At 38.8% G+C, this 26,227-nt stretch overlaps 1 protein-coding gene and 1 pseudogene across 2 annotated transcripts in view; one reads left to right on the plus strand and one right to left on the minus strand.

The window, feature by feature from the left end:
* Positions 1–18,293, plus strand: part of CTTNBP2 (cortactin binding protein 2) — a 142,694-nt gene extending 124,401 nt beyond the window's left edge. For both annotated transcript variants that reach the window (XM_072964604.1, XM_072964605.1), the window contains exons 15-23: positions 1,098–1,250; positions 1,428–1,615; positions 4,910–5,088; positions 7,280–7,479; positions 7,813–7,995; positions 11,063–11,126; positions 12,217–12,349; positions 13,302–13,403; positions 17,215–18,293. In XM_072964604.1, the coding sequence (XP_072820705.1) occupies positions 1,098–1,250; positions 1,428–1,615; positions 4,910–5,088; positions 7,280–7,479; positions 7,813–7,995; positions 11,063–11,126; positions 12,217–12,349; positions 13,302–13,403; positions 17,215–17,418 (1,406 nt within the window). In that variant the 3' untranslated portion in view covers positions 17,419–18,293. The remainder of the gene's footprint in view (positions 1–1,097; positions 1,251–1,427; positions 1,616–4,909; positions 5,089–7,279; positions 7,480–7,812; positions 7,996–11,062; positions 11,127–12,216; positions 12,350–13,301; positions 13,404–17,214) is intronic.
* LOC116278835 (U6 spliceosomal RNA) lies at positions 3,284–3,381 on the minus strand (annotated as a pseudogene).
* Positions 18,294–26,227: the final 7,934 nt, after the last annotated feature.

The following is a 26,227-nucleotide window of genomic DNA, read 5'->3' on the forward strand; positions in this document are numbered from 1 at the left end:
ATTTACAGATCAGTGAATAATTTAAAATAACGATTTAACCACCGATCAGGTCACGAAATAGAACATCCCCAGCTTCCAGAGTGTAGCCATGTGCCCCACCCCGTCACAAACCCTTCCTTCTAGAGGTGTCCACTAGTCTCTTTTTGTAGTAACCATTTTCTTTGCTTTTTAGAAAAGTATTACTACTATCTATGAATCCCTGAATTATATGTTTAGTGTTGCCCTTGTTTGAATTTTAAATGTTCAAATTATATTGTATGTATCCTTGTGTGATTTCTTTATATATGTATTTTTTTAACCTGAAGTATAGTCCAGCTTGCATCGTGTCAGTTTCTGGCGTACAGTGCTTCAGTCACACATGAACATACATATATTCATTTTCATATTCTTTTTCATCATAAGTTACTACAAGATATTGAATATAGTTCCCTGTGCTCTACAGTATAAACTTGTTATCTATTTTATATGTATTAGTTAGAATCTGCAAATCTAGGACTCCCAGTTTATCCCTTCTTCCCCTCTGCCAGTAGCCGTAAGTTTGTTTTCTGTGTCTGTGAGTCTGTTTCTGTTTTGTAAATAAGTTCATTCGTCTTTTTTTTTTTTTAAGATTCCACATGAGTGATTTCATATGATATTTTTCTTTCTCTTTCTGGCTTACTTCACTTAGAATGACGATCTCCAGGTCCATCCGTGTTGCTGCAAATGGCATTATTTTATTCTTTTTTATGGCTGAGTGGTTGTTTCTCATTATATCATTTGTAACAGTCCTCCACGTGGTTACTTGTAGTTGTGATTTGTTCCCTTTCATATCTGTTATATGAATACACTCCTGTTGTTGGTGGACATTTGGGTTGATTCCATTTGGGATTTGTTAAGGAACTGGTGTTGGACCATTTGTGTGTGTGTCTGTGTCTGTGTGTGTCTGTGTCTGTCTTCACCTGTTTTCAGTAATGCCAAACTGTTTTCCAGAATCCTTATACTCCCGCAGCAATTTAAGAGCATTCCCATTGTGTCATATCTTTACACACTTAACTTTTTGCCAGTTTATATAGGTTTTTGCAAAACCTTTAATCATCGAATTTCTTTTTTGACCGCAGCATGTCTGATCCCAGTGAAACAATCCCCTGCTAACAAGAAAATCATCATCATCTTAGAGAATTTGGAAAAATCTTCATTGTCCGAGTTGCTGGGGGACTTTTTGGGACCTCTGGAAAATCGCAGTACTGAGAGCCCCTGTACTTTCCAGAAAGGTAAAGATAGCAGAGAGGGCTCGCTGAGAAGCAAGCTTCTTCGGGATCCTTCCAATCTTTCTGTTCCCCGGAGTGCACGTTAGGCTTCCTGGTCTTCTCTCCTTCATGTACGTGCATTTGGATTTGGCCCCTGATATGGCTTGCCAAGGTTGGAGCGTTGCTCTTGGTTTGTTTTAGGAAACGGAACGTCCGAATGTTACTACTTTCACGAGAACTGCTTTCTGATGGGAACCATCGCCAAGGCCTGCCTCCAGGGCTCCGACTTGCTGGTGCAGCAGCATTTCCGCTGGGTTCAGCTGCGGTGGGACGGGGAGCCCATGCACGGGCTGCTGCAGAGGTTCCTGAGAAGGAAAGTTGTGAACAAGGTAACAGCCCACGGGCATAGGCTGCTGCCAGGAGAGGGGCCTTGAGTGTCAGGCAGCCTGGGCCTGGGCTCTGCTGCTTAGGTGTGGTCCGCAGCAGTCAAGGGTTAAATAAGCTAACATGCACAAAATCCACAGTAGCTTCTGGACTATATTAAGTCCTAAAAAAAAAAGGCAAATATTCATTGTTCTCAAGGAGTCTCTCCGAGTTTTAAATGCTGTGGGAAACTAGATTAGAAAATTAATCACTCTTCTGAAGGAAGAGCTACTGCTTGCTTGGAGCCTTCACTGTCTACCCCCTCGAGCTAGTCTCAATATTTGACTGTTACACTGTGCTGTTGTAAATGTTAAGAAGTCACATGAAAAAATTAGAACTCTCTGTTGACACATTTTCAAGAGTAATCATCACTGTTAGTGATTTTTTCAGAATAACAAAATATTCTATATTCTACTAAATAACAAAATTAATTAGTGCCGACCAAAGTTAGTACATTACTATTTAATTTAATATTCTTAAATGAGGCCAGTAGCCCAGTGTCAGGATAGCTCTGAAGTAAAAGAGCTCAATTTAGCAGGGTTTTATCGTGTAATCCTGCACAGTGGGCCACACTTGGAGGGCAGGATCTTCATTGTGTCAGCACAGTATTTTAAGCTGTATCCCAACACCCCACTGCTAGCTGCTTCACAAAGAGAGGCTTCTCCCCTGACATAACCAGACGTCTTCCGGAAGGTGTTGCTGCCGTCCATTCACACCTCCATGATGGCAGGCGCTCAGATCTGGGTGAGTCTCTTGACCACCGTTCAGGACTGCAGGATGTCTGCAGGGCTTCGGGTACCAGACCCTCACACATATGTGCCCCCCCGCCCTCGGGCCCCCCAGCAGGAAGCAGGATGCTGTGCAGAGAGGGAGCTACAGCATCCTCCATCTCCTCCTTATTGGGGAGGAAAGCAGCTTCTTCTGAAACTCCCAGAAACCTAAGGCTTGCCCTTAATGGCTCATTAACTAGAATACTTTCATGCCCACCCCTCCACCCCATACCATGGCTACAGTGACCTTCCCGAGAGCAAAGTGCTCCACCAAATTCCTGAACAAAACTATGTCTGTTGTGTGAGAGCATGTGACTGTACGTGCACCTGTCGGGTGGGGCAGGGGAGGCAGGCTGAGGGAGAAGAGTGGGGTGGGAACCCCTTCAGTGATTTTGTGAACAGTGCCTGCCTGCCACTAGGGATTTGAATTAGTTTCTGAAATTTCTAATTTAATCAGAAGTCTTCTGCCCCAAGCTCTGCTAAAGTCAGTTGCCTGGTCATAAATACATGCTTTTGACCAAAGCACGTATAACGTACGACCTCAACCAGTAGGAGGGAAGGTGAGGTCACAGGTCTGCAGCTTTCCTAATTACAGAGACTTCCGTTAACTTCATCACTTTAAATATTTAAATCTTATTGCCAAAAATATCGCAAAATAATTGCAAAATTGCCAGTTTTTCTTAAAGACTTTACTTTTTAAGAGCAGTTTTAGGTTTACAATAAAATTGAAAGGAAGGTACAGAGATTTCTGATATACCCCTTGCTCCCCAAACATGCATAGCTTCCCCTGTTATCACCAGAATGGTACATTTTCTTACCAAGGAGGAACCTACATGACACATCAAAGGCCCTAGTTTACCTAAGAGAAAAACAGAATGCATCACAACTTTGCATGTCTTCCTTACGCAGGGGCCGTGCTTCTCTGAAAGGTACCAGTTTACCAGTTTGGTTCTGTAGATACAGCACTGTTTCAGATAAAATGTCCCTCCTTTTCCCCTTCTCCAGCTCACTGGTGAACATACTTTGAGAAGGATTGATTGTACTTATTTTGAAAGGAAAATTCCAAGCTTCAAGCTACACACTTTTCCTCCGTTGTGTTTGAGAACAGGCACTTGGGGTGTGCTGTGAAGAATAGAAGGGAGGGGTAAGGGTAATGGCTTTGACTTACCAGGAATCACTCAGGTAGATTAATAAAATGGGCTCCTGGGGTGAGTGCACAATGGGAATGAATGCCTCCTGCAAAACTTTAGAAATCTTGTAACTGCAGGATAGAACCAAATCTTTGGGGCTCTCAGAAGCACACTGGCACTTGTATCACAATTTCTTCTTCCAGTTCCTCACAGGGATACAGGTAAACTTACCTTTTAGGACAGTATCAGGCTTCTAGTATTTAAAAAATAATAATTGTGCTCTTTAGTAGGAAGTTAATAATATTCAACTTACTAACTGTAGCAGATGATCTCATTATTCTTGCTAGAAGAATATTGGAGAAAGTGGGAGAAATATGATTGTTCCTTTTTTTGAAGAAAAGGGAAATTCTAACAGATCCCTAAGCCTCATGTAGCACAGTGATGTCACTTTAGTGGAGCTGCTAGTCACTGAGCCCCTCTTTAATTTTTTTTCTATACCAAATTCTACCCCTTCATGTAGGACATGCAAATATTCATATATTATCCTCAGTCTTAATATCATTATTATTTGGTAAAGGTTTACAGGAATCCGCTTTCTTACAAAATACAGTTAACTGTGAAATAATTCTAAATTATTGAGATTTCTCCTCATAGTAAATAAATCTTCATCCTTTTATGAACCTTCTGTGCTACCAAAAAAGGATTCTATTTTATAGACTATAATTCTAAAGAGAATTGCTCCCATTAAACTATGTGTACTATACAGTATTACTTAAAATATACACATTTTAAAATTTGAAAACAAATGAATTTCCTTATGCCAGCAGAACTCTGTACATTTTAATAAAGTTAGCATTTTAGCTGACTTGCATTCTAGGGAAATTAAAATACAAGGTGAACATGCCACAGATTCAGATGTACCATCTTATCACTTACCCAAATTATTGAACTATTTCATATCATCTTTATTCATTTATTCAGAATCCTTTCTTGAACACCTACTGTTTGCAAGACCTTGTGAGGTACTCTCTGTACGTGTGAAAACTGGTTTCTTCCAGAATTGATGTGTAAGAATTCATCCGAGGTGTCTTACTGCACTGTTGTGTCTGCGTCCTTGCATTTCATGTGACAGGCTACAGAGGTCTCTGCAGCTCACGCTCACGCTCACACACGTAATAAAGCGTGCTGTTACCTATCCCTCCTTCAGCCACCCCAGGTGGGGGTAAAATCAAAATCGGCTACATTTTTGTTTTACAGTTGTAAATGTTTTTATCTTTTTCATTTTGGAGTGATAGAAACAAAAGGAAAAGCATCCCTGTTCTAAACTGAGCCCCTGCCTTTCTCCTCCCTGTGTCTCTAGTTCCGAGGGCAGGTGCCCTCTCCCTGCGATCCCGTGTGCAAGACGGTCGACTGGGCCCTGGCTGTCTGGCGCCAGCTCAACGCGTGCCTGGCCCGCTTGGGCACACCGGAAGCGCTTCTTGGGCCAAAGTACTTCCTGTCTTGTCCTGTAATCCCAGGGCATGCGCAAGCAACGGTGAAGTAAGTGTCATTTCTCCTTCTTTGCCCATGTAAAGTCGAGCCCAGGCCAGTTTGGGAGCGAGTGGGAAAGCTGCAGGGGCAGCTCCTGTCACAGCAGGGACACCATGGCTTGTCTGTTGAGCATTTCCCAGGGAAATTGTTTGCTAAGACTAGATTGATAGCAGTTTCCCTCTGTTTACAAAACTCTTATCTGAGTTGGGTGCAACTTGCTGTGCAGTGTCTCCTGAGGGAGGTCCACGTGACACGTTCGGTCAAGGATCCTATAACCAAAAAGAAAAAAGACACAACTTCATTCTATTGATGAAGTGAAAAGCTTCCTCTTTTATTATTGAGACTTACGTACTTACTAAGTTTTCCTTTGGTGCAGCTTATGAGAACAGACTATATATATATAATAAGGTTAATGAGATAGAAAATCAGAAGGAAATTGAAAAGAGGAAAAATTTGTCTCCATTCCAAAGCTTACTTAGTAAGGGTTCTGAGATTAGCTATTAGATTTGATTCTGTGCTTTCTGGCGTCCTGGGCAGAAATCCATTTTGGAAAGCAGGGGCTACAAATAATGTATCTTCTCTTTTGTAAGACAAACTGTCAATTTAGTAATAGCTAACTGGGGGAAAAGAAGAAGTGCTATATTAAAAAATACACAGCCTTTTCTTGTTAAAAAGCAGAAATACATTTATTCATATAATTACCCCTTTATTAGTATCATGATTAAATTTAAGCCTTTTCAGAGTCTCAAGATTCTTAGATTCTCAGGAGCCAGTTTTGGCCTTTCCCATTTGGAGCAGTCTTTGTCAAGAAGTAGAAGCTCTGAGGTTTTTACACTGTTTGTAAGCTGACAGGTTTACCTGCCGCTGGGTCAGAAGCCGGCACTTCAGCACTCACAGCACAGCCGCAGCCTAGGTTTCATGTGTGCATCAGTTCCCCCAGCTTCTCGGTCCCACAGGGTGATGCCTAGTGGCCCAGGTGGACGCTGGCTTTGCATCAAAGCTGTGTAACTTCGAGTTTGGGTGGGAATCACCCTATCTTCTAACAGGAGATGCTGGCAAATCTATGTCTTTTGTCCTGGAAGGAAAAATTTTCATTATCCTGCTCAGGAAACAAATCTGCCCTCTGCTCCAGAAGGAGGTAGTGTCTCTCTTTTCCCAGTCTGTTTGTTTGTTGTACTAACATCCTTGAAAAGCTAGTCCAGAACAGCAGCTGACACAGGAGGTACAGAGATGCTGTGGAGAGCTGTCTCCCAACATTTGTGGGAGTTAAGAAATTTTTTTTGCCAAAGCTTATCATCTTTACCCCTCTAGCAACTTTAGGAGTAATTGTGTACTTTTTTTTTTTCTGAATCATGTATCACTAGACATGAACAAAGAAGCTGACCATAGACAGATGCTTGATGTCTGGGGAACAGTGTTTACAGTCTTGAAAGGCCAATAACTTAATAGCTTTGACAAGTTTCCCATTCTGGGAGAAGCAGTTTTAGCTACAGCCTTTAATTGTATTAACTGGTTTGTTTGTTTTTTTAATGCTACGACAAAGTGTCATCTTTTTTGAAAGAATCTTAATTGGCATTGAGGGCTTTAAATTTGGGCTCAAGTCCCACAGCTACAGCTCTTAATGTGAGAGTCCAGCTGAGGTGATGGCTGGTTGACTATCCCCTCTATGGTCCAACCCTCCCACGTAGCCGCTGACCCCCACCCCCGCCTTGGGGTAGGCAGATTTAATTTGCCACTGATTATAAAGTGAATCCCCATTGCAGAAATATTAAAATACAATATATGTGTCTTACTAAGGAAAATGGCAAATAAGTTTAAGGTGTTTAGACACAGACTTTCAGGCAATCTTTTTTTCCCAGACTGCTTCAGTCTGTAAAGTCTTCCCCTTTCCTCCTTACAATAAATAAATACTTATTGGTGCATTCATCTGTTCAAAACTCAAGCATTGATTCCTGATCTCCAAGATGTTATAAAGAAAAAGGAAAGACATGTGAATAGTTTCATTTGAAATACACTGCATTTTTAAGAAAAATTCAAACTACTTTGGTATTGGGTAATTTCACTTAATCCAAAACTACCTGGGAAATGTAGGATACACATAGAACACTTAGGTTTTGTTTCATGGTCCTCAAACCTGTCCCTCATAATGTGATTCATGAGAGGTCTGGTCCTAACGGTGAACCCGCCCCTCTCTCACAAGGTGGATGTCTAAGCTGTGGAATGCTGTCATTGCACCCCGAGTTCAAGAAGCAATACTGTCCAGAGCCTCTGTGAAAAGACAGCCGGGCCTTGGGCACACAACCAAAAACCCCAGCCAAGGGCAGCAGGCTGTGGTGAGAGCTGCTCTCAGCATCTTGCTTAATAAAGCTGTTCTGCATGGCTGTCCCCTCCAGAGAGCAGGTATGTGGGTTCATGCTGGGAGGAGAGGAAATTCACACACTATGTAAGACTTGTTTGAATTAGGTTTTAGGGAGCTCTCTATTCTCTTTGTAACTAGAGAAATTATCTCAACATAATGGATGTTTCACAACATTGCTCGAGAACTCACCTGTTTTTTAATTACTGGCTCACCTTTACCAGATTTCAAAGTAAAGTTTGCTGGTTGACAAAACCTCTGAATGAGTATGAAGCAGGCCCATGATTCTGAAGAGGCTATTTCTTTGGGAACTGGAAATGGATTTTGCTTGACTCCATGAAACCGCATTATCACTGCTCTCCTTTGTGTCGTTTCAGAGCTGGACCAGCATACAGCTGATTTCAAAGGAGGAAGTTTCCCTTTATCCCTAGTTTCAAGTTACAACAGTTGTAGCAAAAAGAAAGAAAGCGGTGCCTGGAGAAAGGTGAGCACCAGTCCTCGCAAGAAGTCTGGCCGTTTCTCTTCACCCACCTGGAACAAGCCGGACCTGAGTGAGGAAGGTAAGGGGCCAGTCATGTCACCTACACATATGTGGGCACCCATAGGTGGTTTCTGAATGCAGATGTGCTTTTATTTTTATCATTATGCATTTAGCAAAGCAAAACTGAGTATTTCAATGCATATTTTCATGGAATAAAGTACATCTAGTAGGTACATTTCAAAAATACTGAGAGCACCCTACATGAAAAAATAACCTTTTATAGTAGAATTCTGAAATTAATTTTTTCTTTAGCCTGTTAATGATCATCTGGTTTTGATTAATTTGACTTTCTTAGGATCCACACAATTACGTATGTCTATAATAAGAATTGACCCATAAAAGGAAAGAAATATGCCAAAGTGCATTCCTAAGCCAACCTTAAACGCTTAGGAGTGTGCTACGGTCTTTCACATGCTGCTTTTTTATACATGGGGTGTACCTTGTCCCAAGTCTTATTCTAAGCACTGGAAACACAGAAGTGAAAACAGGAGAGAAAAACCCCTCCCCTCATATAGCTGACATTCTAGTGAGTCACTGAGCAGATTCTGTAATGGGTATCATATACAGAAAAGAAATGTGTAAGTTTTCATTCTAACAAAGAATAATTTATCTCTGGTGTTGGCTTTGACAATAGGGTAATCAGCAATTGTACAGATTACAAATGTCCTCCCTAAAGATCATCTTTGAGGAAGACTGATGTTCCAACCTCACATGCATTGAGGATTTCTAATGTATGTAATTAATTTTAGGTCTTTAGGGTATAAGGGGGCTCCTGAAGTAGTCTGTTTTAAGCAATTTTATGGCAACTTTACAGCAGAGGGGTTGCTAAATAATAGGATATGATGCCTGAAATCTTATATTTCTTATAACAAAAAAAGTTGCTTTGTTAATATATTTCCATATTTAAGCTTGTATTGATTTTTAATAAAAATTTATGGCTTTTGACCATATCAATACATTCCAGAGCTTTGTAATTACCCCAAGTATGTGATGATAAATTGTGACCACTTTTTAAGAAATGATTAAATAGACAGTCACTAGAAAAAAGTATATAAACTCACTGTAAAATAAGTGTTATATATTTATAGTAGGATACATTCTGATCCCAAAAGCTTGCCATTACTTCCTAAAGTTAGAAGTAATGATGTTTGATTCATGGAATAAAGTCATTAGACTCCAGTCCCCCAAGAGACTCCCCTACATGAACTTCTGTAGCGAGGATTATACCTTCCACCTCTCTATCCCTTGCTAGTATTCAAAAGAGCTCTGTGATGAGGATTACTACCTCTGTTTTTACAGATACCAAAACAGGCTCAGAAACCCATGGCTGCCTGCTCCAAATGCCCTCTACAACCACGGGGTTCTGTAATCCGTGTTTTTGTGTCTTGCAAGTCCATGCTGTTTTCTTCCATCTGTGCCCCTCTAATCCTGAGGCACAGGGAACAACACAGCAGTCATACCTGCACACCATGCAGGCTCTTCACTGTAGCATTTCCACGTGCGTTAGAATTTTTTGAGGGTTCAGGATCAGCCTCTTTCCTGAGCTAAGTAATTACCTAAACAATAAGCTTTGTCAGTATACTTTAGAGTTGACAAACAAAACCCATTAAATGAATATGAACTTAATATTACGGAAATAAGTCTAACTTGGCAGACTATTATGCAAAATACTAAACACTAAAAAAATAAGATTTTAAATTCATTTATATGTTCAGTAATTAGTTTTAGAACTACTGGATATATCGGATATTCTTTGAAGTATGAAAACTTACTTGAAAGATGAATGAAATTGTGTGCAACTATAGGTTTACAATGACTTAAACACTGGCCAACGAATTTTATAAATCTCTGTGTTAAGGTGAATAAACCACTGGTTAAGAACCAAGATGGACATGCCTCTAGGTATTTTTTAGAATAGTAATTTTTCCAACAATTACATTTGATACAAAGTCATTACAACAAGGCTTGGGTTGAATTTTGGTTTTTTAAAATCATTGTTTAAAAAAATACCAGAATAGGAAATGCAAAAGGTGCCATCCCTGCAGACCACTGTGTAAGCTCAAGGAATGTGGTAAAGACACCGCCTCTTTGCTGACCTAAAGCACAGAGATGCAGGTCACAGGCTTCTGGAGCGCAGGGCCCAAGCCTGTGCGCTTATCTGGTAATTAGGGCAAAACTGCTGGTTCATGCTTTCGGACAATAATGACAGAAGTATCGATGATGAAACTAGTACAGAGATTCTCTGATGATCTGCCTTTGGTCAGGAAATTTCAGAATCATTCTTTAGAGATAACCTGTGCTAGCACCATTCATACAATTTTAGAATTCACTCAGAAGCAAATGCAAACTGTATTACAGAAACAGACATCTTGATTTGGAAGTGGCTTTCTCGTACTTTGACTATAACCCACAGTGAGAAATAATTGAAAGCATGACTAGTTACACACAAATTGATACGTTTACTGCAGGCAGTATATAGTCTGATATTATTTCCTATTCTGTTTCTTGGGGTTTTTTTTAATGAGTTGAAATCTGCAGTTTGAAATATTGGTATGATGTGCGGTATTTCTTAATGGTGTGACTTTTTGTATACTGTTTCTACTTTGAATTGCTTTGCATTTTACAGAAAACAAAGTTAAATTTCTACATTATTAACACCACCTGCACTGTAATACATCATGGGGCCCTCACATCAAAAGCTCTGCTTAACCTATAGTCAGTAGTGTTGGAAAAGGAGAGAAAGGTAAATTACCATCTCAAAAGGCAGGTATTAACTCCTTTTTAGGTACTCTGAGAACAAAGGCCTAAGGGCATGGGGAATGGACCAGGAAGAACAGGGTCCATTGATGAAAGCAGAGTTCAGGATTCCCGGATTCAACCTCAGGCGGTATGAGTTGTACTGACTTTAGTTATAAATATACATGAGGTCGTCATTCCCTGACCTTTCCACAGTGTCTTAAGAGATGGATTTAATCCAAAAACAATTACTCTGTACTAAGAAACTGATACATTGTAAACTGACTGTACTTCATTAAAAAATGCGCAGGGACATTCTTTTAAAATGCTTACAATTTTTCTTTAAACAGGTATCAAAAATAAGACTATATTACAGCTGAATTGTAACAGGAATGCTTCTCTGTCAAAACAAAAGTAAGTTTACCTTGCAGATTTAACTCGTGACAAACAATACATTCTTATTAGTTTGTGCACCATTTATGCTGTTAATATAATTTCTTAAAAAGCATAAAGGTCATTCAAATGCTAGTATTAAACTGAAATCTAACAAATGAATGAAATCTAAAGAAAAAAAGTTCCTTAAGCTTAATACAACAATAATAGATAGCCTAGTTTGCTTTTAGTTTGTTAAAAGGTTAGAAATATCATTGACTTCATTTTGTATCAAATTTGATTATTCTTCTTAATGCATTTGCAAAGATAGGGTAAAACCCTGTATTTGTGAACTTTTAAACAGGCTTTAAAAGCTATCATTTTTTTTTTAATGGTAAGAGTTACAGAAACATAGCATGACTTATTCTCTTATGTTGCTCCTAGGGAATTGAGTATAGCTCCAAATTGGTTAAGCTAAAATATTTGTAAATAGGTCCCCCGTGTGGTTGAGTAAATTGTGTGCCCTCTCACTTGGCAGGTAATGTTTAAGCTCCTGTGGCCAGAATTACAGAAGGGGAGAGGGTGAAGGGAGGTCAAGGAATGTCTCACGTGCTTGTTTCTGCCAGGCCCACTGTTAGATCTGCTGTAGTCAACAACCTATATAATTTTTTGTGCTAACTCTATGATGCAGTATAAGGAATTTGTTAAGCTAAGGGAGCCCAGGAGCTGAGGTGTTGAGTCCAAAAAAGAAATCTGACCCAGGCCATAGTGCTAAGTGGTAGATTCATATTTTCTCCACTATCCCACTGCCCCCTACACCAGAGTGTTTAGTATCTTAGCCTTGGAGACAGAAGAAAAGGGAAGCGTATGGAGACTGGAATGTTACAAGACAACGTGGATTTCTTTGTGTAATATAATTTTATCCTATACAGAATTTTGAGTGGGAGTTACAAAATCCAATGGGAGTGGGTTGTTCCCTTAAATGATGCTTATGAATGCCTTTAAAGGATATTAAATTTTTTTTTCCTACCCTCCACCAAATCCCCCAAAAAAGCTGTGGTGTCTAGGTTCCATATTGGGAATTGGACTGTTGCTCTCCATTTGAAAAACTCTTTTCTGAACTTTGTGGTAGGTCTTTAGAGAATGATCTATCACTGACGTTGAATTTGGATCAAAGACTACCTCTGGGTTCAGACGATGAAGCAGACCTTGTGAAGGAACTTCAGAGCATGTGTTCCAGCAAATCTGAATCTGATATAAGCAAGGTAAGCAGGACACATCAGGGGGGACACTGGCTCCACCCAGCAGCAGAGACTTCTTGGAGCCACATCATAACATTCACTCCCTGATGGAAATTCCTTATAGTTAATGCTCCAAATCAAAACACCCCTTACCTTGCTTAGAATAGCACTTCCTTCCAAAATATCATTTATACAATACGAAAGCCCTACTTAGCACAGCTAGTCTGAAAACCTTGAAGTTAAAATTGCATATGTTAATCGTCTTACCACAAGTTACACCAACACATCCTTTTCCTTTCCATATTCTTAACTTTGGCCTATAAGTCATCTATCTGTAAGAGAACATTACAGCAGACTTGTGTTCTGGATAAAGCAACAAGTCTCCTTAACAAATAAGAAAAATGGCCTATATAATTTGTTGAGTCAGTCTTTAAACTATGAAATCTGAGATCCAAATATGGACATCAATGACCCACAGTCTCAAAGAAAGCATTATTACAGCAGCAAGTTCAGCCTGTTCTGGCGCTCTGCTATCTGCAGCAACGCTGACCTAACTTCCTTGATAAATGCCTTTTACTTCAAAGGGAGAAGGAAGGTAGTTATAACTTGTACAGGTTCCACTGAAAGACTCCCCTTTTATATTTAGGACTAAGTAGAATTGAATTCCTTAGCCACTGGAAAAATAAGAATATAAAATTTGCAAGACTTTGATGGTTACCTTTTTTTGCCAAGTGACTTTAAAAAAATAGAGGCTTATGTGGTTATCTTTTTTCTTAGAGACTATTTCTTACGCATTTGCTGTTAGTTTCCCATGAAGGCTTCACGTATACAGTATAGGACTTGAGGGTCTGTTCAGTAGAACTTCAGACAGACAAGAGAAGGATCACACTTCTGGCCTTCCACAGTGACTTTGTCTTACCTTGAATATGTCACAGTGTAACTGAAAACACAACTTGATAAACTATGTATTTTCCAGATTGCAGATTCCAGGGATGACTTGAGGAGGTTTGATAGTTCAGGAAACAATCCTGTATTTTCAGCAACTGTTAATAATTCAAGAATGCCAGTGTCACAAAAGGTAAGTGCCCCTCTCCCTCCAGAATGGGACAAAGGATTGTTGTGGAATTAACTTCACAAATGTGCATCACCAGGTTACTTTTAAACAATAGCTGAGAAATAAATAGGAGAAAAATAAAAGTGTTCATTAAGTAATCAAGGTTAGAAAGATCGCTATTGGGGTAACAGCTTGAAAGAATCACATAGAAAAAGCATTACTTTTTTTCCCCCTTCTATTTGATGCCAAAATTTGATTTCATTACTTTATGCCAAAACTAGAACTAATGTAACTTCTGTCTTCTTTGTTCTACTTTAAAAGGAAACATTGATTTTCATCTGAGAACTATTTTGGAAAATTGGAGTTAATTTACAGCAAATGGCCGAGTGATAACCTAAAGGTCTTCTACACACAGTCTCATTTCTGGCTTGCTTTAACTTGCTATATCATGCATGATGTTTCAGTGAGAGTCTTTCCTTTAAAAACAAATCGGAATGTCAAATAGAGGAGCCCAGATTCCTACAGAGTTCATTAACCTCCTGAAATAATTTAAAAGATTCGTTAATAAATGCCAAGAGATGAGATGGCCCAGCCTGATCCTCCTGGTGAACAGAAACAGTAAAACTGCTCCTTACCCAGCAGTGATTTTGTGAGGCTGCACATGCTGCACATTTTGCAAGAGGCATTTAATAATGTGTGGTTTGCTCACCAAGCCATGTCAGTCGTGGTTCACATCCTGCTCTTGTCCCCTCCGATGGCAGTGGACACAGCCCTGTGTGGGGGAGCACAGAGGGCAGATTCTCAAATGAGCGTGGTGAGACCACTGAATTATTCCTCCTCCTCAGCTCCCCTGCCCTCTCACTGCTTCATTGGGTTTCAGCCCTGATGAGTTACATGTGAAACTGTGCGGCTGTGGGTGTCAGGGGGAACAGTGACAAGGCTGTGGTCCCGTGTAAGAAATATATAACTTAACCGTCGGTGAAGAAGAGCACGACCTCCCTGGCTCACTCTCTAGAGTGTCTGCTTTTCTTTTTCCCAAGTGGGAACAGTTTAGAAGCACAGTAAAAGCATAACTTGCAGAGCAGGTAAGGGAGGATGACTAAGGAGGTGACCTGGGGTCTCTAGTGAGAATTCTGGCTGGAGAATACTTTGGTCAGGAGCTGTCCCTGAGCTGTAGTTCAGAATACTTTTCTTAAGCCTCTTAGGATTCCTCGTGGGACAGTCAGTGGGAAGAGGAGCCCTAAGCCGCCCTGTCTCCACTGGCCCAGTCACTTTCCGGTATGAAAAATGTCCACTGCTGGTAACTGGCTGCTGTTGACCAGTGTCTAAGGGAGACAGACATGACCATATTATTTGGGTTGGCACAGTAAGGTACTGTCCATTAAAAGAAAGTACTGAAAGTAAGATAAGCTCTGGACACCTTAAAAGGGACCTTAAAAAATAGGTCCTTTTATACTTTCCGGGCTCTTAAAAAGAACCGTGGAGTTGTTTAAAGGTGTGTTTGATGTGGGTGTTAGGCCAGCTGCCTCCCGTTTTTCCTTTGCCCACTGAATCCGTTCCAGGGACTATTCCCCAAGGTTACATGTTTTTATCTGAACCTACCAGCAGAGGGCGAAGTAATATTCGTTTGGGTTTGGCGGCGTCCTGAAAGCTTCGCAGGCTTGTGCCTCTTCTAGCCTGATAAACTCAGTGAGTATTTCTTGGTTAGATGCCCAGTTTCTTCTGTTAGAACGAATAGCTTCTGTGTTAGTTGAAATCAGTTTCTCCTGTTTGGTCAGAGAGGGGCCTATTAATCAGGTGGCATGTTAGCCCGCCTTCTAAATTAAAAAAAAAAAAACAGAAATACACATTTAAATCAATAGAAAGAACAGGTACTTATAAATGTTTTCTTCTCATGAAAATGCACATTAAACCTCCTAAAGCAAAGTTCTCATCTTTGGTTGCATAATGAAATCCACTTGATTTTTTTTTCTAATCCCTGGTGCCTGGACCACAGGCCCTAGACTCTTCTGATGTAATTGGCCTGAGGTGCAAGCTGGACACTGGGGTTTCTGTAAGCTCCTTGTTGAGGCTCATGTACACCTGGGCTGAGACCCACTCTAACACATACCTCTTGCTCTATTATTATTCTTACTTTCTACCCCATTTCTTTCTTTACAAATGTGTCTTTGATCTTCATGTAACTTATTTTTACATGTTATTCCTTCTTTCCACACCACACCCTACACTCCCCCGTCTTTCCCCTTCCTCCTTACAGTCCCATACGTCCTTAAAGATCCATCACAGTTTTCCTTTACTTCTTCCTGCTCTCCCATCTAGAGAACTGGGATTATAGTGTCTCTTAGCTTCCACCAGATTCTCAGGATTGAATGAATTACTCTGATTTAACAATATTTCTTTACAGTTAAACAATTAAAACTTCTTTTAGGGTCAGTGCTTTTTCTATACAAACAAGAGGTTTTCTTTGAGCTTTATATGCACAGTATGCGTATCCTTATGTTTAATAAAGAGAACTTCCGGGTTTTAGCCCAGGAAGGGTTACACACCCAGCCTCAAATTGCCGTGGCCCTTCCAAAGCCCAGGTCGTTGTCCGTGCGCTTCTCACTCCTCCCCATCTGTCCACACCCAGCCTCAAGATCAAACCACAATTTTAGCTGTTGTGGGTGCTTCCTGGTACTTTGTATCACATGAGCATTTCCTGCCATGGGCCATCCTGATGCCGACAGAGGGGCGGATTACCAAAGAACACACTGTGTCACCTTTCCTCCCTCTGGGCCTTGACAGCACTACCCCTGTGGATGCCCAGAGTTAGGTCCACCTCCCCGCCTCATAAGTACGTATCAGCAAGTTGTTATTCTAGCATGCCATGTCTGCTGGCATTTTAACCCAAATTACAAGTTGGGATTGCCTTACTAGGCCCATGGCTCAGTCCCATTGCACAGATTTAAGAAGACACACAGGAGAATTCAGCTGCCAGCGGAGGCCATCCAGTTACTACTGTCCATTAAAAGCCGTATTATTTTGCCTGTTAAATTCTAGGGTGTCTACATTGCTGTATGGTTGCATTGTTTTAAATTTAAAAAGAAGGGAAGTAATCAGTATCAACTGCTGTAAATGCATTTGGAGCAGCACACTTGGTAGGCCTCGCTTCTTGTTTGCTGGTTGGCAGAACTGAACACAAGATAAGGGAGAAAGCGTGCAGGGAAGGTCTTGTCCCAGCATCATCTACTTACCGGTCCAAGTGTTCCTTCGTGGGTTCTCTCGAGAGGCCCACACCAGATGAGCAGAGGAGTTCTGAAACCCTGGGAAAGCGGGAGCATGCAGCTGCCTCATCCTAGAACCTTAATTCTGTAGAATGTGAGCTCCACTAGAGCAAGGATGCTGCTCTTTTAAGGGTCTCTACCGCCTGCCAAGCACTGCGAACAGTTTTGTTTTGTAGTTAAACACTCAGAGTATCTGTTGAATAATTGTCCAATTTTTAGTTTACAGCTTTGAAGTCAGAAAAGGTAAGTAACTTACTTAAGGTGCTAGAGTTCATCTGTAGAACTGCTTACAACTAGTTGGTCGGACTAGTCCCCTTTGATTTATTTCCTCAGACCTAGGACTTCATGAAGCTCCTGCTGGTGGAGAGATAGCAGAAAGGGCCTAATGAAAACCAGGCAGTGGGTCTATGGGATGTTAAGCACTCAGCTTTTCCTCTCCCTTGTCTCTTGTTGTTTTTAAGGAAAAAAACCTCCTACAAGCTTGTTCAGGGCCAGAGAGGAAGTTAGGACTGATCACAGAAGCTGGTCACAGTGTCAAACGTGGCATGCTGTTTTGTTTCCCTTTCTTACAGGAGGTCGGTCCTCTCAGCAGCCATCAAACGACTGAATGCAGCAACAGTAAATCAAAGACTGAGATGGGTGTTTCTAGAGTTAAATCTTTTCTTCCTGTTCCTAGAAGTAAAGTCACCCAGTGTTCCCAGAACACTAAAAGAAGCAGCAGCAGCAGTAATACAAGGCAAACAGAAATAAACAACAACTCAAAAGAAGAGATTTAGAACTTACGCAAAAATGAACAAGTAGAAAAACCTAACAAATAGGCCTGCCTACAAGTCTCATTCTTAACTTCTATATATTTCACACACAAACCAAGGACAAGATGTAAATACCTTCAAATGAATCAGATGTTTTCAGTGTAATATGAAGTATGAGTGCGGGACCACTATTCAAGTTTTTGTAAAGAATGTATTTATAACCAACATTTTCTTTTTCAATTCTGTAGGACTGAACTGCAATACTAAGACATAATACCCACTTTTCAAGTAGTTTTATAATAGAACAATTGTAATAGTTTTAATCAAGATGTTCAGGGGTATTACAACAACTGTGTACTGTATATCTATATATATGTACATATGTACATTTAAGAAAACCATGAATTATTGCATACTACATGTTAAAAATGTGTACAACATTGGCTTAGATAACATGTACCATTTTAAATGGAGATCATACTTTTTATGCTCACTTGAGGAATGAGTAGAACGGGGCAATAACAAATCATTTCTAAACAGTTACTTTTCTTAAAAGCCATATTAAGTATTTTGCCTGTTAAATTCTAGTTTTTAGTTTTAAATGTTTTAATGGTTGCATCATGTATTTATGCTTATGAGTTTGCATTATGCCTCCTGTAAAATAGGAAATTATATAATGCAATAAATAAAAGTGTTATCTTTCTTACAAAAGTTTTGTACCTAAGTGGATATAAAAAACCTGTAAATGCTTCAAATAAATTAATTCAAAGTTAACGCCCTCTTCAAATCTAGGGGCACAAAGGGTAATATTTTCTAGAATGGGATCTTCTAAAATTACTAATCAAATGACTTATACAACCTCAAAGTTAATGCCTGGACACCAAATAAAATACTGAATTAGTGAAACAATTTTGCTCTAGTTTCTATCTATTGCTCTTAAGAGTTTATTGGTGCAAAATATGTTTGTGTTCAATTTAGGGACATTTATAAAACTGGTCCTCCGTGTTGGTATTTCACTAGCTATTCAGAAAAAGACCCACTGTTACTAGAAAGTGTTAGTTGGTTTAAACTAAACTAAAGCCAACATTTCAGTGGAGCTAGAGGAATTAGGTGCTTATCGAAAAAAAGTTTTTCATACATATAAAAAGTATGATTTTATACCAAGAATAATTTGCTTTGAGTATTGAAAGTCCTTTCTTGGACAGAATGGTTATTTACATATAGGTACACATGTGTGTTGGAAGGATATTACACTTAGCAAGTAAATTTTTTTAAATGTGTACTGAAGACTATGCTACATGGGGAGAAGTAGAGGAGGAAGTATCAGGGAAGAAATCAATTCCAGCACATGTCAGTCAGCCTAGGCTTCATCTCTGCAATCCTTGGGGTGTACAGTTTTGATCTCACAGACAGGGAGGTAGAACTAAAGCAAAGGACAGAGCGTCGGCTTAGGCTTGAACACAGTAATGCCTCTGAGCTAGACTCAAATTCTTGGTACCCTGGTGGTATTTGATACTCTCAAGTGTTTTCATAAAAAGATACTAATCTTGGGAACAAAACTGAATGCTCTGGAAATCATAGATCAACATACCTAGATTGAGGTGGCTCTCATGTGCTTCCTCTTGCTTACATACACCTTAGATTACATCAAATTTGATTTCTTAGTGATAAGGCATTGTTTTATATTAGCAGCTTTTCTGAAGATAAAAATCTCTTCAGTGTATTCAAGGACCAGAGAAGAAACAAAGGTACATTTGGAATACATTATTAAGATAACCTATAGTAACATCCATACAGTTTTGATTTGTTAGTAAAATTCAACATGTACTTTTTTATGATTGGATGGCAGGTTGCAAGGTGTCTAAAGGGGGCATTTAGATCAGCTTTTAAAATACAGTTAGAACACACACCTATGGTCAATTAATCTTTGACAAAGGAGGCAAGAATATGCAATGGAGAAAAGACAGTCACTTCGACAAGTGGTGGGAAAGCTGGACAGCCTCATGTAAATCAATGAAGTTAGAACACTCCCTCACACCATACACAAAAATAAACTCAAAATGGCTTAAAGACTTAAATGTAAGACAGGACACCATAAATCTAGAAGAAAACATACGCAAAACATTTTCTGGTGTAAATTGTAGCAGTGTTTTCCTAGGTCAGTCTCCCAAGGCAATAGAAGTAAAAGCAAAAATAAATAAAATGGGACCTAATCTAACTCATAAGCTTTTGCACAACAAAGGAAACCATAAAGGAAAAGACAGACAACCTACAAACTGGGAGAAAATATTTGCAAACAATGTGACTGACAAGGACTTACTTTCCAGAATATACAAACAGTTCATACAACAGCTCAATAATAGAAAAACCCAATCAAAAAAAAAATGGGCAGAAGACCTAAATAGACATTTCTCCAAAGAAGACAACCAGATGGCTAATAGGCACATGAAAAGATGCTCAACATCGCTAGTTATCAGAGAAATGCAAATCAAAACTACAGTGAGGTATCACCTAACATCAGTCAGAATGGCCATCATTAAAAAGTCCCCAAACGATAAATGCTAGAGAGGGTGTGGAGAAGAGGGAACACTTCTATGCTGTTGGTAGGAATGTGTATTGGTGCAGCCACTATGGAAAACAGTATGGAGGTTTTTTAAAAAACTGAAAATAGACTTACATTTGATTCAGCAATCCCACTCCTGGGCATATATACAGAGGAAACTAATTCAAAAAGACACCTGCACCCAGTGTTCATAAAAGCACTATTTCTATTAGCCAAGACATGGAAACAACCTAAATGTCCATCAAAAGATGAATGGATAAAGATGATGTGTTATATGTATACAATGGAATATTACTCAGCAGCCATAAAAAAGAATGAAATGCCATTTGCAGCAACATGAGTAGACCTAGAGATTATCATATTAAGTGATGTAAGTCAGAGAAAGACAAATATCACATGATACCACTTTTACGTGGAATCTTTAAAAAAATGATACAAATGAACTTATGGTTACCAAAGGGGAAAGGGAGGAGAAATGAATTAGGAGTTTGGGATTAGCAGATACAAACTACTATATATAAAATAGATAAACAACAAAGTCCTACTGCATAGCACAAGAACTACACTCAATATCTTCAATAACCTATAATGAAAAAAACATGTATAACTGAATACTGTACACCAGAAACCAACACAACACAGTAAATCATTATACTTGAACTAAAAAAATAGACAGACCCAATGTGTTATTACATCAATTTAGTGAGTTACAACTACATTTCTTGAAAACAGAATAGGATAAAATAGAAAATGTCAGAGTACATCACTTATCGTCAATAAAAGAACTGTGAAGCTTTTGTTTCTATAATGTGTATATATGAATGTATGCACTAGATTGTGATGTAAAGCATAACTTTTCCTGTGAGTCATGGCCAAAAATCTCTGAAAGTCATTAATATATAATGGGACCTAGTGGTGAGGGTCGGGGTACTCTAGAGGTAAAAAGGTCTTTTGGTGATAAACAGCCTTGGGGCTGAATTAAGCACTAACATTTATTGGCCGTGTGACCTAAGACAAGTTACCTAATCTCTTTGACCCAGGTTTCACAGTAGTTAAGATCGTGACAACCCTATAAGTTGTCCATGAGCATGACATGAGGTAACAATAAAGTATCCCTAGTTACCTCCCTCATACATAAAAAGTAATGAATCATATCCCGGAAGTCTTTGTGGCATTCCAACATCTTTTCAAGTTGTAATCAATTTATAAGTAGATATTAGCAGCTGTATTATGAGCATCAGATTTTACTAGCATTGTATGTAACATCTAATTGACAGAAATATTTAATTGTGAATTAATAAATAAAACATATTAGCAATCTTCTTTTTCCTTTCATGTTTGAAGCTTGAAGATGAGGTTCTAAACAGATGAACATTTTGTGGTTGCTTAGGTAAAAGAAAACAAGTAGACACTTCATGAAATCTGATTATTAATGACAAAAAGCCAATTTTGACAGACAAGGCCAAATTCTCACAATTTTTTTTCTGTGTAGTTAATACTTAATGCAAGTTCAGTTCAGTTGACTAGAACTAGTCACCACCTGATTTAGGCACCTGGTCTTAACAACTATGACTCATTACAGAAAATTTACTCTAAGAAGTTATGCGATACTTCTGAATTCAGTCTGACCCCTTTTGTAACATTTTTCTCAGAGGACATCAAATATCAAAGGAATAAATTAGTGAATAGATGGCCCCTTAGTTTGGTTTTTTACTATGAATAAATTGTTTAGTTGTAAACCAAGATGTTACTGTTAATTTGAGAGCGAGGACTGGCTATGGAAATATACTGAGAAACAACTTATCTGTTCTGTCTTCAATAGTGAAGATAGCATTTGAATATCAAGACTCATGAGCTGAAGTTCTGGCACAAAGCCAAGACAACACGTAACATCTCTGGGCTTCCATGACTTCACTGGAAAAAACAAAGGTTTTTTTTCTTGTCCCCAGAAAGAAAAGCACAATGGGAAAACCAGAAGTCCTGATAGTTGTTCCTATACATTCTGATACCTTAGTAAGAGTGTCACCTAAACACACCAAAAAAGTTATTTGGGTTACATCTTAAGAAAATAAATAATATATCAGAAACAAATTAAGAAAACAATCCTGTTTACAGTTGCATCAAAAAGGATAAAATACTAAGGAGTAAATTTAACCAAGGAGTGAAAGACCTGCACACCGAAAACTAAGACACTAATGAAAGAAACAGAAGAGGGCACAAATAAATGGACAGATATTCTGGATTCATGAATTAGAAAAAATATTGTTAAAACATCCCTTCTACCCAAAACAATCTACAGATTCAATACAATCCATATCAAAATTCCAATGACATGTTTCAGAGTCCTAAAATTTGTATGCAACCACAGAAGACCCCAAATAGCCAAAGTAATCTTGAGCAAGAACAAAGCTGGAGGTGTCACGCATCCTGGTTTCAAACCATACTAGCTATAACAATAGAAACAGACACAGAGTAACAGAGACCCAGAAATAAACCCATGCATATATGGACAATTAATTTCTGGTAAGGGAGCCAAGAATGTACAATGAGGAAAGGAGTCTCTTCAAAACATGGTGTTGGGAAAACTGGATAGGTAACATGCAAAGAAATGAAACTTAACTCCTTATCTTACACTGTACCAAAAAAAAATTAACTCAAAATATATTAAAGACTTGAATATAAGATCTAAAAACATAAAACTCTTAGAAGAAAACATAGATGATAAGCTCCTTGACAGTGATTTTTGTGAATTTTTTCATCTGACACCAACAGGAAAGGTAACAAGAACAAAAATCAGCAAGTGGGACTATGTCACACCAAAAAACTTCTGCACACAAAAGGAAACCAACACAAGGAAAAGGCAACCTATAGAACAGAAGAAAATATCTGCGAATCATATACATAAGGGAATAATATCCAAAATATATTTTTAAAAAACTCATACAACTTAATAGCAAAAACCCCAAAGAATCCAATTTAAAAATGGGCAGACGATCTGAATAGACATTTTTCCAAAGAAGACATACAATGGCCAACAGGTCCATGAGAAGGTGCTCAACATCACTAATCATCAGGAAAATGAAAATAAAACCACAGTGAGATGTCACCTTATACCTGTTAGAATAGCTATCATCAAAAAGATAAAGAGAGAAGTGTCGGCAAGGAAATGGAGAAAAGGGAACCCTCGATGCACTGCTGGTAGGAATGTAAATTGATGCAGTCACTATGGAAAACAGTGTAGAGGTTCCTCAAAAAATTAAAAATAGAACTATCATATGATCCAGCAATTCTACTTCTTGGTATTTATCTGAAAGAATGAAAAGACTAACTCAAAAAGATATCTGCACCTCCCTGTTCCTTGCAGCATTATTTACAATAGCCAAGACATGGAAGCAGCCTAAGTGTCCACTGATGGATGAATGGATCAAGAGGAAGTAGTATATATAAACAATGGAATATCATCCAGCCATAAAAAGAAAGAGATCTTGCCATTTGTGACAACATGGATGGACCTTAAGGACACTATGTTAAGTGAAATAAGCCAGAGAAAGGTGAATACTGTACACTCTCACTTATATGTGGAATCTAAAAAAAAAAACTCATAGAAACAGACAAAAGATTGGTAGTTGCCAGAGACAAGGGGTAGGGACTGAGGGAAATGAGTCAAGGGCAACAAAAAGTACAAACTTCCAGTTATAATACAAATATACACACAAAACCACACACACAATGTAACTATGTTAGGAATATGTTAGCTACACTTACTGTGGTAATTATTTCACAATATATACATATTATCAAATCATTGTGTTGACAATAAACTTATACAACATTACTTATAAATTACATCTCAAGAAAGCTGGAAAAAAATCAATTCAATCAACATATTTACTGAATGTAGAAGAAACAATCATAGGATTATCTTAATAGATTTTAGAAAAGTACCTGATAAAATAAAACACCTATTCATGACAGAAACTCACAGGAGACAAGAAATAGAAGGGAACTACCTCAACCCGTTAAAGGTCATCCAGGTCAAACTACAGCCAACCTCATATTTACCGGTGAAAGACTTCATGCATTCCCCTAAATTCAAGACAAGGCAAGGATACTCTTACTACTTTTATTGAAAACAGACACACACAAAACAATGAAAGTCTGCATATTGAGATGGAAGAAGTTAAACTGTCATTATTTGCGAATGACATGATCATACACATAGACAATCCTAAGGAATCCACAAAAGAGCTTCTAGAACATTAATAAGTGGATTTAGTAAAGTCCAAGATAGAAGGTCAGTATACAAAATTAAACTGTCTTTTTACATTCTACAATAAACAACTGGAAAGCAACGTCATTTACTACAGCATCAAATATATGAAATATTCAGGAATAAACATAACAAAACAAGTATACTTCTTGTGCACTGAATAATACAAAACACTGCTGACAAATTAAGACCTAAATAAGTGTAGAGACCTTTATAAGTGCAGCCTCTGGTGGCTAGGAAGACTTAATGTTGAGTCAACTTGTCCCAAATCTACAGGCTTAAAGCAATTCTATCAAAAGTTCCAACAACAACAAAAAAATGTTTTAAGAAAGTGACAAGCTCTTTTAAGCACATATTTTCAATTTAATCCAGAGAGTTCTGGTGTATCTGCCTGGCCTTCTGCCTGAAAACAGCACAATCAATGTTCTATTTTCTTCCTGACAAATCCTTCAAGGGCTGTTTAAGTCAAAACATAATAATATTTTAGCAAAAATATTTTTTAAAAGCAAAAGCAGCATGAGTTGGTCTTGTCAAACCAGTTTGTTGTTCAGACCTTTCTGACAATTCATTCACTTCACCCTGGAATCTTCAAGACTGGCCACATGAGTAACGAAATAGGACCTAGTGTAGTATGTAGCAGCTGTATGGTCTGACCTGAGGTGAAACAAGCTGTTCCTGCCCCACTCTTCCTCTTCCTTGTTTCTAAAGTGTCTTATTAAGATGTGGCATGTATTGTGGTATTTTGTGCTTACAAGAGAGCACAGGAACTGAAGTAATAAAATTCCCCGTTCTGCCCTTGAGTGATCTGTGTTATTGACCTAGTGACACTTAACTTTCTGGGGCCTAGATTTCTGATTTGGAATGAAAATACCCTGTAACTCTAGAAATCTTTGTTTCTGTAATTTATCAAGTATCTCTACTAATCTCAAATTTGCTTTTCTTTTATTCCTCTCAGCTGAACACTGAGGGATGGCACCAGAATCCCTCCATTTAGTCAGAAGGAAGCCATCAGACTGGATAGAGGAAATGGGTCCCTCAACATTAAGTAATGCCCCAGGTACATGGTGTGGGGAGGGGACCAGTGAACGACATCGCACTGGTACAGGAAGTGAGTGAAGAGCAACAAAGTCCAGGGGGACATGGACCAAAAGAAAAATGGGTAACAAAAAGAGAAACACAGGCTGAAGATTGGAGTTTTGGTGGAGAGATATTTCATCCAGCTAATCCTAGCTGAGTCCAGGAACTCTAACGGAAAATGTTGTGCCAAATATTTAAAACCAACTAAACAGACAGCACACTATTAGCTATTCATGCCTTACTCATTTCTGTTTAAATCCAATACCTAGTATTACTATATAGTATAACTCTAACACATATATAAACGTTTGACAAGAACTGATAAAAATGTGATGATGATATGATGGTGGTGTCCTAGACTAACCAGGAACCCAAGTTGAGTTCAAGTTCCTCTCAAGGAAAGTTTTAAAGGCTTCCTATCCTCACCCACACCACCACCACCACCACAATAGGTATCTACATGTTTTTCATTTAGGATTTTCGATATCCTGAAGTCAATGTAAGGAGTGGGTTGCTAATAGCAGAGCAAAAACCAACGAAACTAAACTGGCAGGTGGAAAGGGTACAATCAGCTTGCAAACACTCTGTCCATCCAGGTTCCTGAGCACCCACATAGGGCCTCCTGCAGTGGCTTTTCTCTTTGGCCACCTGCCAGCACCCACATAATAGCTTCTCTTTCGAACCGTCTTTCCTAATGAACCCCCATTTTTTTGGACTCTGGGGTTCCCCAACCCCTTCTTAGGTCTGTCTTTCCTACTTCCATCGATTCTTGCCCACCCAAGTTCTCTTTCCTTGCAGAAGAAAAATTTTTTTGTTTATTTCACAGAACTTTCATGGCCAATCAGTTTAAATTTCAAAAGCTAAAAAGTATCCATCTAAAGTGAAGGAAAAAAGATTAGTTCTCTGCTAAATTAGACGTTTAT

Source organism: Vicugna pacos, chromosome 7 (genome assembly GCF_048564905.1).
Source record: "Vicugna pacos chromosome 7, VicPac4, whole genome shotgun sequence".
NCBI lineage: Eukaryota > Metazoa > Chordata > Mammalia > Artiodactyla > Camelidae > Vicugna > Vicugna pacos.